Here is a 12,727-nt window from a genome sequence, read left to right on the forward strand (position 1 = left end):
AGCTAGAAAAACTCATAGGAAACAGCAAACAGAGGAGTGGCCAATGAAGTGGGAGGACTAATATTCTGGGGGCCAACTGAAAAAGTGTTTCAAGAAGGAACTGATTAACTATGGTAATTACAGCCAATGTTGTGAAGGGTAGAAAGTACGGTTCAAGACAGGGACCAAACAATCATCAATCAAGAAGAGCCAAACAGCGTTCATTGCATGTGGGAACCATCCTTATAATTTAGCATGAAGGTTGAACAGAAAACTAGCATTACACCTGAGGAAAAGGTGCTACCTCAAGAATAAGCTTTATAGAATATTTTGTGCCCTCCACTTCCCTGCATTGCTAGCTAATAAGACCATATAAAAAGAACCCTTTAAAGTGAGACCTTTCAATGGCTCATTCCACTTAAGAAAGTCAAGAAAATTATAGAAGCAAACCATCAGTCAAAGAAAACCTATTCAATCCTAACAAATTAGAGACCTTGGGAAGTGTGTTTCAAAGTACATATAAATTTTGTCTTTACTCCTACTTCCTAAGATCTGGTAAGCTAAGTAAAGAGAAAGAATGGCTCAAGTGATGTATTTGAAAATAAAATACTCTGATGTATCTTGTTAAGCAGTGATTGATGGGACAATGACATGACACTGTGTTACGTGTGCCTCTTAAGTCATTCCTTGCTCTAATTTCATTCTGCCCATACATCACTTATAGTACTGTTGGCCATTATAGAATCTTGAAATTGATAGCAAAATTGGAAACATCTTCAAAAGAAAAAATGCAGTCTGAGGCTAACATTAACCACAGTCCACCTCCCTCCATGTGCTTCCTCATCATGATTCAAATCCCCTGACCCCGTAAAAACAATCAATTATAAAGGCAAAGAAAAGCACTTCTGCCCTATAAACACCAATTTTATCTGCATTGGAACATAGATCAAAGCGGGCTGTTGTTAAGTGCTCAGAAGGCAGTGGAACAGCTTTTCATGGGCCTAATGGCTTTGCTGACTGCCTAACTCTGGACTACTTACAGGACACGGATGCAGCCTCTGTCGGCAAATCAGAATGGACTGAGTATGAGATGCAACCTATCGGCAGTTTATTAAAAAGTCTTTCAGAAAGATTTTCTTATATGGGTCTTAACGAGATAAAAGAAAAGAGGGTGCAAACAGGAAAATGAAAGATACCAATTAAAGTGTCTTAATAGAGAGCTTTGAAAGGTACAAGGTGGTATGGGTGTTACTACCTATTAGTATTTAATGTGCCTGTTAAATGAGATTATTCACCAAATTTCTACAAAAATAATACTCTGCCTCATGCTGGCAGATCCAGCCTGAAGCACTGGGTTCCATCTCAAATGACATATTTAAAAAAAATACCAATTAGAGAGAGCCCAAAAGTATACTGAAAACCATAATGAGCCCAGGAACTGTATCGGAAGAGGAACCACTGGGAGACATGGAGAAAATGGTTAAGACTCTCAGAACATGTCAGAGAAGCTGTTATGGGAAAAGTACTGGCTTAGACAGCAGCAGACTTTCCCATTACAGCTGGGCAAGTCACCTCGGGCTAGTAAATAATCTCTCTACAACTCAGGTGCAGTCTGAAGTCAACCTAAATGACCTTAAGTTCCTTTACATTGTACAATTTTATCATTTCAAAGTCGAGCATTAGTGAGACTATGCTGGTTACAGTAGACACCTACGCTTTGCTGAAATGAATCATTCCAAGGAGCTGCCAAAGAATAGGTAAAAATTATACTACATAAAAAATTCATCTCAGTAGAAGAGGTTTTAACAATTAAAATTGTACAATAATAAAACCAGTTGTCTCAAAAATAGTGAGATAATTGTTAATGGAAATATATACAGGCACATGCTAAAAACTATATGACTGGCAGTCTCTTCCTATGAGATCCTATGATACTTTAGGTCCAATTTACCAAATACCTTGCCTCGGGTTACCTTCGGTATTACTCACTGATGTAAATCAGTTGTTCCAGGATTTCATACCTTTGTTGTAATGTGGGAATTTAGTCCATCTCTATGTTAAGTCACCATCGTGCTTTTCCAGCTTCATGGATCTGGTTTCTGGCTCTTGTCTATGTTGGATGGGCTCCCTTTTATTATCCTCAACATTATTATTTGGTATATGTCTTGGGGAAGCTTTTAGAAATTGCTTTAAAGGCTATTATAACCTTATATTACCAATGGTGTTACAATGATATGGATGAAATGGATGATATGACCTGCTCTCTCAACAAGTGTCAAGCAGGGTTTATGTAGTATGTCATTGAATCACCCTATACGGAATCTGTTATTATTGTACTCTTTTTACAAATAAGGAAACTCAGACTCAGAGGAGTAAGTGCCTTGCCCAAGGTAACTGAGGTAGTAAGAAGCAAAATCTGGACTTCAACTCTGGTCTGGCTAATGCCTCTAAAAAGCCCACTCTTAACTACTCTTAACAACCATGCTCAACTGTAATAGTGTGCAAAGTATTGTCCCTGGACTAGCAGCTTCAGCATCGCTTGGGAACTTGCTAAAAATGCAAAGTCTCACAACCACTGAATCACAAACTCTGGGGGTGGAGCCCAGCAATCGTGATTTCACAAATCCTCCAGATGATTCCGATGCTTGAGAACTACTAGAGTTTGAGAACCACTGCTCTACTGAACTAAAAATTTGCCTAGAAAGCCACAGGCTACCTATTTAACTACACTTTTTATATTTGAATTTGAAAGTGTGTGGTAGCTCCTCAATCTTTCTTCGAGGGGAGAAAGATGAAGCAGGTATGGAAAAGCCAGGTTTCCTGCCTTTTCCCTAAAAGAGAAAGGCTGGCTCCTTGCCATTCTTGGTAAGGAGGTAAGAGAGCTGCTGCTTTAAAACATGAATAAGAGGGAAACAAGACACAAAGAAAAATGCTTTTTGCAGTACAGCTAAGCTGTCATGGTTAGACATAATGAGTGAATAGACTCCGAAGATCCTGAAGTTCCCCCGGAGTCTTTATACAATAAATATTAATTGTCTACTTAAAACAGTGAAAATAAAACTCCTTCTTACATATGTACTTTTTTTAAAAAAGGATATGTACATCTTAGCCTTATGAACACATCAACTGAGAGAGTGTTTCAGAAGTAGAATAATCAGTGGCAGCTGTCATCAGCTTTCTTCGGTTTAAAAAATAAGTCTTTTTAGCTTTGCAGCTCATGCTGCCTAGAATGTGACCTTGGTCTTTTTCAAGCTTATCTTTAGTCCATAGAACCATGCACCTCTGTGAATCAGCCTATAATCTCTTTATTATCTCTCTGCACGTGCATTTTTAAAGCTGTCATAAGCATATAAGCCATCCTCCACTTCAAGGTCTCTGGAGATACTTGTGGCCAATCAGGTACAAGGACTTTCAGAAGGTCACAGCAGGGGTGGGGCATATGGTGTCGATTAGGAGTGGTATGTAAATCCTGCTTAGAACAGGCTGATTTCTCCATACCTGCAGGCTGTCAGAAGGAAGGCACCAAGTGCCTTTTTGAGTTCTAGAGAAATGAAGAACAGAAACCGTCTTTGCACATACTTGGCCATAGCGGATCTCACTCATACTCCACCACACCAAAGGTAAAATGCGCACATTTCACCTGCAAGCCTCAACTAAATGATTCAGTTCCTGGACCGGAATAATACATGATTTACGTTATTATCCAAGATTGCTCTTGGGTGTCTGGATCTGCAGTTGATGTTTTATTACATCCCCTTTGTCTTCCCTCCTTCCAGAAAGAATTGTGGGGAAGCAATAAACTAATAGGTAACAGTCAGCATTCATTCTCATAAGACAGTGACTATGTGGACCTCACTAACCCCGCTCCTCCCAGCATGTCTATGTGTGGCCCGCCGACATCTACCAGCACTCAGGAACGTGGGAAACCAGAGGATTGAGACAGGCCATCGTAACAGGTCTATCCTCTATTAGTGAAACTCTTATTTCAACCTTATGCTCCTTAACTTTACAGAAAGAAACACAGAAGATTAAAAAAAAAAACTCAAGTAATAGACACTGAAAATAATAGTGATTCATCATGCAAAAAAAAAAAAGACACTGAAAATAATAGTGATTCATCATGTAAAAAAAAGGATAAGTTATACTAACTAAAATTAAGTGCAACCTATAACAATGATTTTTTCCTTTATTCATTCATTCATTCAATATTAATGGAGCAAAACATATGCTAGACAGTAACTAAAAAATACCAACCAGCTCCACATGTTCTCCTCAATCGGTACCCCCCCACCCCTGCCCAACAGGGCAGTTTGGCTAAACTGCCAAACACAAGGAAATGGACTGAAATTAAAAGCACAATATATCTTGATCGGCATGAGTAAAAACACTAGGTATTTATTCAATTACTGGAGAACACTTCCAAAGACTTGAATAAGCAACAGTGAGCAATGCTAAGTCCTGAGTAATCTGCTCAAGTAGCTCTCCGCCCAGAAGGAGTAGTTAAGACCTCTTGAGATCTTTTCCATCTCTGATTTGTAATTTCATTCATGGTCAGAGGCTGAATACCAATTGATACCTGCCAAATGTCTTCTCTAACCTATGTAACCAGGGCACTAAAATTCCATTTAATAACAAACCAATATATATCAACAACTTTACTGAACATGAAGTAATACTTAATGGTCAAAGTGTAACTTACCCTTGCCATATCCACCAAGAAGTTCTCAAATAATTTCCAAATGTGGTTACTTGTGTAAATTTCTTTCATTTCCACTTCAGTGTCGACGTAACAGTGATTAACAAAATTCACATAAGCAATTTTAACCTGTACAAGTTTCAAATACCAAAGAAAGTGAGTTTTCTTCATTGTTCATTTTCAGATCGCAATTATGAAAAGTTAAATAAAATCTGTATTAGTTCCAATGGTAGATTACAGTACATTCTGTGTCTGCCCAGGAAGCATTCCCACCTCCCTTCTTTTACTAAGTACAAGCTGTCCCCTGGCCCGTCATGGGGAAACACGTGACCTCCTATTCCATTCCCCTGGGCCCAGGGGTTGGTGTGAGAATGTCTTCTCACTTAGACCAAGTCTATTTGAGGCGCTAGGAGTCGAAGCCGCTCCCTTTCCCTTTCTCCTGCCCTTCTCCTCCTTCCACACCCTTCCCTTCCCCTGCTCTCTCTGACCCCGCCATATTCTCGCTCTCCCCCTCCCTCCCCCATCTCTACCTCCCTGCTAAAGTGGGATGAGGTAAAACTGAACTCCAAGAAGCCATCGTCTCCCAGTGTGCAGAGGAAAAGCATGCTCAGAAAAAGAAAATAAGGCAAAACCACGATGAAAGAGGGAATCAAAGATGGAAAGAATTCTGGCATTCTCTGAATCCCTTAATCCGTCTAAACAACTATCCTTCAAATTCCCAAATACAGGAATTAATAGAATTCCTATATTTTTCAAATTTAAACTAATTTAAGCTGGGTTTCTGTCACTTGCAATGAAGAGAGTTCCAATGTCATGTTTAAATTTGTGGATTAAATAATACTTTATTTTCATTCAGAACTACTTAAATTACTATTGCTGAGGAAAAAAAAAGTTTACAGTTTACCAAAAATGTATTATTTTAAGATGTATTAAAATTCCTTTACAGATTAATTCCTCATAAATGACCAGGGAGAATCTTACCAACATGTAACATTTTTTTTAATGTGTAGGGCAATAGTTTGTTTTTCATTTTCTTCTTTTCTTTCTTTTTATTGAAAATATAATGACTGTTATAAATCTCCCCAGAAAATGTATATATATGGGGGACCCCAAAAAAGGAAGAAATTATCTTCTGGAGGGCGGGCCCCTTGTAGTACAGGCTTCCTCACTAGGTGAGTGTTCTAGGAACCCACCTGTACCAGTGTGCCAGCTGGTGCTATTGTGAGAGGCAGTGTTTAGCTTCAGTAAATTTTTCTGAAGACTCTTTCAACACATTTCCCCATTTCATGATGGGCGATTTATGAGCTCACCTGCCCACACCATGCTGAGTGTTCAGTAGTTTTTGACCAAAACCAGCATGACCCCTGCCCCACCCTCCCTATTCACCTGATCTTGCCCTGAGTGACTTTTTTGCTTGTTTGTTTCCCCAGATGGAAAAAGTCCTCAAAGGGAAACATTTTGCCGATGTGGAAGCAGTGAAACAAAAAAAGGCAGAAGCACTAAAAGGCATTAAAATCGCTGAGTTCAAAAACTATTTTGAGCAGTGGAAAAACATCTCAATGGGTGTATTGTATCAAATGGAGAGTACTTTAAAGGTGACTAAAGCTTAAACATGTAAGAATACATAATTTTTTATAAATAAATACCAGTTTTTTGGTCCCCCCTCTTATAGATGTATAAGAAATCATGTAAACAATTTTAGGGGATTCATAGGACCCAAGTTAGAACCACAGCAATACAGGGTCAGCTTTCATGGCTTGAGTACTTCTCATCTCCAGCTGACCGAGGTCTAAAGTGAGTGTTCAGTGACAGGGTACCTGTGTCAGGGACTGACCACAGGGCAGGGCGACATCAGAGCCATTCACTGCACTATCATAACCACCTTGACAGCCGCTAATATCGATTCATTGCTTGCTACATGTCAAACACCTTCAGCATTTTGTATGTAATATATTAACATAATCCTCCAACAATCCTATCATGTCCCTCCTCTAATTGTTTCACCTTAAAACCGTGGAAACTAAAGATTAGAAAGGTTATTAACCTGTTGAAGCCAGTCATGCTGCTAAAAAGCACTGGATCCCGGATGCTGACTCACTGTATACATCACTCATTCGTTCCAAACTCATTTACTAAGTGTGAGCTCAGGCTCAGGCAATGCAGGGGCGAGCAGACACAGACCTCGTTGGTTTTAGGCCCCAGCCGCTTCTAGACCTCAGTGTTTCTGCTCCTGAACCTCACCGAGCTTACAATCTTGGAAGAGGATGTGAGGGATACAGATATCTATTAACTAATAAAATTCAAACGCCAAACTTCAGATTATAGACTCTACTACTGGAGGCCAGGGAAGTCTTCCCAGAGGAAGTCATGCTTGAATGGAAAATCTGAAGGAAGAAGCAGAGTGACACAGCTGAATGTAGGAGGCATGAGTGGGGCAGCTGGAGAGAAGTGTGTGTGGAGAGAAGCCTGGACAGAGTCAAGACCCCAAATACAGACCCAAGGAGTCAATCACAACACTGTGCCTCCTCTCCGCCATCACATTTCAGACCAATCAGGGCGTGAAGTACCCCTGGTTTGAGATGTCAATAATTCTACAAAGCATACTATCAAGTCCATTACTACCTATACAACCTGGAAGGAGGAAAGTTACCCTCACCTGACACCTTTGAAGTTACTATGATTTAAAATGTTGGTATTTATAGCATATTCAGTGCATCACACACTTATGAACTTTGCAATAATATACCACAACAGTAGAAAAAAGATTATTACAATGTACATTCCTGGAAGCCTCACTGATCCTGTTGGCAGACAACCAGTTTCTAATGAAACTTTTTCCCTATTATTAGAGCCAAACTAGGACAGAGGGTATAAGTTGATACGTGAATAAAGCAAAACACGTGTCCGTATTTCCAAGAATGCATCTATTCTATAAAGCAAGATAAACCTGCAGAGCCCAACAGATGGTCCCACGGCACCATCTCAGCCTCTCCTACCAGTGACTGTGAATTATTTATGGAGTGTCTTGTTTGTTCTCAAGAATATGCTAGAAGTTACAAGTGAAGCTTTCATTTTGTTCACATGGCCATATTTAGAATCCACAGACTCCTGTAGTAGCTTTCAATGACTATGGTTTAAAAACATTATCTTTCAGTTTTTTATAGAACTAAAATAGTAATTATATAACTAAGCACAGTTCCTTGACAAAATATATCATCTCGTTATAAGTAGTACCAGGGGGACTTCTGGCACTTGGGCACTTTAAGAATCATTAACAATTCTCTAGCCACTAAGCTTTCACCAGGCTTACCTCCGGGATGCAGTCATCATGCGTCACCACCCTCACTATGTCGTCCAGGGGCAGGAGGGAATTGCACTTGATCTCAGTGTAGACGTTTTTCCCCTCGGTGCAGGCTGCCAGCAACTCCACCAGGGTGATGTGGTAGGCTAAGGGGCCACTCTCATCCCCTCGGTCTCTCTCTGAACACATCATTTGGAGAAGGATGGGGAACGAGGCTCTGTCGTTGTAAAATACCAGCACATCTTCACCTCCATTTATCAACTGAAATGATAACAAGCAAGTCTACAGAGCAGCCCAGATACTCATCCTTGCCATTATAGCCAAAGGCCTGTTCCATCTTGGAGACATGTATTTCTTCGCAAAAACACAGATAACATTGCAAAGGCAGAACGATACCAAGGCAGGATGGTATCTAGTCAGGTGCCAAGTGATTAGTTCTGAACACTACCAAAACCAGCAGGGGAGATACAGGGTGGCGGACGGGGGCAAGAAGGAAATGACATGGATGATAGTAAATTGTTCATCAGTGAGTCACCCACTGAAATCAAACCTGCAAAGTAGTCAAATACACTTACTTCCCTCTACTGCAAATGAAAGACTCCACTGCCAAAGCATAAGAAATCTCAAAAGTGTAAATGCAATAAAGCAGAATAAAATATCCTCATCTTCTTCACTAGTAACAGAATAAGGAAGTACATTGAGCCAAATGGAACTCTGGAATAATCTGGAAATTACATGTGTTGTGAGCATCAATAAAGAATGTATGTAAAGGCAGAGATAGGAGAAATAAAGATAAAAGGAAGACTTTAATAAGAGAAAGAGGAAGAAGAAGAGAGAAGACAGACAAACTTTTAGGACATAAATTTTCCTTCGTATTTTGTTTATATAATTTTAATGGAAAATTCCACTCGGTGGTAATTTTATTGCCCCAAATCCACAATGTCTTATTGCCTCTCTATTATAAGTACCAATTTTCTAACCCCATCATGAGATATTTAGGTGGGTAACACAGCTTATATAATTTTTGTTTTATTTAAATTGGTAAGAATTAGTTGGCTTACTTTGAAAGTTTTGTTGAAAGAGAACGTGTCTGTGTCAAAATATGTGTTATATTTTCACACAATATGAGGTACAAACACTTCTTTATACATAGAAACACTTTCCTTTCTAAGTGTCATAAATTGGCTTAAATATTTGCTGCTTTCCAATTCTAATTCTTTCCTTGATAATCACAATACAAAATTATATTAGTTCCCACACACTTCTAGGCAAAGAAGAACTAATACAAATGTAAATGTAAATATGAAAAAGGTAAATCTCACAAGTTAAAATGTCCCTTGAATGCTTAATAACAAAAATTTACATTAGCAAATTAAGAGGAAGGGTTGTCGGGAACATGTATAAAAGACAAATGGACAAAACCAAAGAGGGTAGAATGGAGCAGGGAAGTGGGGATGGCTGGGATGGGGGCAGTGCTGGGGAAGAAAATGGAGACAATTGTGCTTGAACAACATGAAAAAAATTCAAAGCTTGAGATTTCTGTGGCACAGAAGGGACTCATATTGCATCAATATAGAAATCACCCTCCTTCCCAAAATTAAATATGTAATTTTGTGCAAATTCCCCCAAACAAGATAATCTACTACATAACTGTTTGGTACCCATGGTTGAAAGCTGTTCTAATCCATACAGACCTTCAGAAAACCATTAGGTCACAGGGCAATGATTTACCCAACTGGGCTCAAAAACCTGTCAGTTCTCCAACAACTCAATGCATAAAGCTCACTCAATTTCAAACATCACAATGAAAATGGAAAAATATACTAAGTACTCCATTCACTTGTTTTTCTTAAACACTTATACTCAATAGCTAAGTGTATGTACACATGTAATAAATCACTGATGAATAATTTCTATTAATTAAATTGCCTTCAAAGCCCTCTGCAAATATCAGCAGAGAACTCCCATTCTAGATTTCATGAACATAGTAATAAAGGTACTGGAAAAGCAGAGCTTAATCCATTTCTATAATACATTAAAAGCTTAAAAATATAAAAGTTTGTCACTTTCATTCTAAATAATCTATAACATTCTGTAGGATTTTACCTATTATTTAAAATATGTAGGTTCATTAAGGAAAAGAAAAGCTCTTGATGAATTATAAAATCAACTTATGTAACTTCATTTAACCAACACATCTTTGCACTTAAGTCATCATGATTCAATTACTTTCCAAACCGATGTTGTTGGGTTTTTTTCTCACTCTAAATTAACAGACAACACCTGTTTCAGCATATTGTTTGTGTGAAGCTGATCAAATGCAAACCAAGAACATACCTCTGTCATTACCATATCCTGGCATTTCTTCACATATTTACCATCTGCTTTTACAATCGTTTGCAAAAACCGCAGGTACTCCACGTGGCGGCCGTGAGTCTCGATGCAGTGCACAAAATGCTGCACTGCTCTCTCACTGATTTCATTGCACAGATGGTAATTGTTCATGAAGATGTGTCGCATGGTCTCTGCTTCCAGGAGCTACACGGAGAGGAATGTGCCCTTGTAATTCTGACAGGATCAATTTTCTGTTCTACGGGACTTAGAACAACACCCCTGCTTGTGATCAGTTCTATACTCTATGCAAAGCCATAGTGAGTTTCCTGTGCAAGCCGTCCACAAAATGCAATGAGATCATTCACCACTAAAAGAAAACTAAGCTCACAAAGGATCTGAGTTGGAAAAGGGAGCCTATTAACACACAGATCAACAGTGAGCAACAGTGTTCTTGAGAATAATTTAATTATCTATTATTCAAAGTCAGCTCTTCCCTAGTATCAGCTGACCCTAGGATCAGTATTTTACTGTTTTGAACTCTACCTTTGAGTCTTTCATATGTATCTTACTGCTGGCATTGTCATGTTCTTTCTTTTCCCTAACATGAAACTACACACACACACAAACATAAATGAAGTCTTCATTTTCAGGTAAAATGTATGATTTTTCAAGTTTCTTTAAGTGTCTCCTTAATGGAAATGAAAGATATTCACTTTTGGGAAGAGAACCCCTACAAGGGAAAAAGAATGAGGTGATGAAAATTAATAAAACTCTATTTGCGAGGGCTGCTAAAACAAATCTGATGGATACTTTACTGTAAATATGAGAAGACACTAAAGTACTTACACCAGGAGTTAAAAACAAATTCAGATGTTTATGAAGGAGAGCTTGATTCTGTGGATTGCCCCTACAGAAATTCTGCAGAAATGTATGGGCCAGATTCATCACTTCATTCATCTTTTCATCATTCTGGAAGTCAGAGAGGGTACATGAGAGAGAAGCCAACACACCGTGGCAAAAACAGTCTCAGAAACAAGTTCCTCCGCATACCCACGTTTCGTCTCTGCTGCTCTTTTATGCTCCATGTTCTCTGTGCCTTTTTGGTTTCTATATCTGTCCTGGGGGTAACGCCCACCAGACACCCCTCCCCCCATTTCCTAGATGTTTCTCTCTTCTCTGTTTCTCCTCCCACCTTCAGCTGTGCTCCACTCTTTCAGACACCTCTTTACTTCAGAGACGACCCCCCTTTCTCCCCAGCCTTCCTGCTTGTCCACAGCTGCCCCTTTCTCCTGCCTCCTCCACACCCCTCTCTCTCTCTCTCTCTCTGCACCCCTCCTCTGTCCTCCCTCCCTCTCTGTCTAGCCCCGGCTTTCTCTCTGGTTCTCCCTTCTCTGCCACACCCTCCAACCTTCCTCTTTCTTGGGCTTTCCCTCTTTCCCAGTGTTTCTATGTACCAGGATCCCTCTGGATTTTTGTCTGGTTGGTTGGTTTCTCCTCTGTCCCCACCTTCTATACCCCCCCTTCTCCCTCAGCGGTCTCCCTTTCCACTGCTTTCCCCACCACCTCTCATCCCTCCTCCTGCTTCTGCCCCTGCCCTGCTCTGCCTTCTTTCTTCTCTCTACTCTTCCTTCCTCTATACCCTCAACGCTCTAAATCTCTCTCTGCGTATTTCTGCCGTTATCTCCTTTCTCTCCTCGCCCCTCCACTCTCTGCCCCTCCTTCTGCTATTTTGCTTTGTCTCTTATTTCCACCTCTTTCTTTTCTTTTTCTCTTTGCTTTCTCCCGTACTATTTTGCTCTCTCTCTTTTTGTCCCCTTTTCTGAACACACATGTATTTATTTACTTATTTATTTAGTGCATTTCTATTTTTATTTTTCAATTACAGTTTACTTTTGGTATAATTCTATCACAATTGGTTTCAAGTGTACAGCATAGTGGTTAGACAATCATCTACATTACAAAGTGTTCCACCTAATATTTCTGGTACCCACCTGGCCCCATGCATACTTATCACAGTAGTTCTCTGCTCCCTACGCTGCACTTTACATCCCATGACTGTTCGGTAACCACCCATCTGCATTTCTCAATCCCTCCACCTCTCTCACTGGGCCCCCATCCCCCTCCCCTCTGGCAACCACCACTCTCTGCTCTGGTTAGTGCACTTCTGCTCAAGGTTGTTTTCCTTATTCCCGGCCATTTCCCAAAGTCCCGGAACACTATTATTTGCTTAGAGGACTCTCATTAAGAAACTTAAGTCTCAAAATTTACAAAGGCTGCAAAGTTCTCTTCTTAAAAGTGGTCTTTTGCCCTGGCTGGTGTAGCTCAGTGGATTGAGCATGGACCTAGGAAGCAAAGGGTTGCCGGTTCGATTCCCAGTCAAGGCACATACATGGGTTGTAGGCCAGGTCCCCAGTAGG

The 12,727-nt window shown here is 39.9% G+C and overlaps 1 protein-coding gene across 2 annotated transcripts in view; it reads right to left on the reverse strand.

Annotated features, from left to right (window-relative positions):
* Positions 1-12,727, reverse strand: part of ITPR2 (inositol 1,4,5-trisphosphate receptor type 2) — a 444,505-nt gene that overhangs the window by 235,621 nt on the left and 196,157 nt on the right. For both annotated transcript variants that reach the window (XM_037144844.2, XM_053662176.1), the window contains 4 exons: positions 11,157-11,279; positions 10,314-10,514; positions 7,986-8,237; positions 4,679-4,804 (listed from right to left, as the gene is read on the reverse strand). In XM_037144844.2, the coding sequence (XP_037000739.2) occupies positions 4,679-4,804; positions 7,986-8,237; positions 10,314-10,514; positions 11,157-11,279 (702 nt within the window). The remainder of the gene's footprint in view (positions 1-4,678; positions 4,805-7,985; positions 8,238-10,313; positions 10,515-11,156; positions 11,280-12,727) is intronic.

The sequence above is a fragment of the Artibeus jamaicensis genome, unplaced genomic scaffold, assembly GCF_021234435.1.
Source record: "Artibeus jamaicensis isolate MK-2021 breed Jamaican fruit bat unplaced genomic scaffold, CSHL_Jam_final contig_233, whole genome shotgun sequence".
NCBI classification, from domain to species: domain Eukaryota; kingdom Metazoa; phylum Chordata; class Mammalia; order Chiroptera; family Phyllostomidae; genus Artibeus; species Artibeus jamaicensis.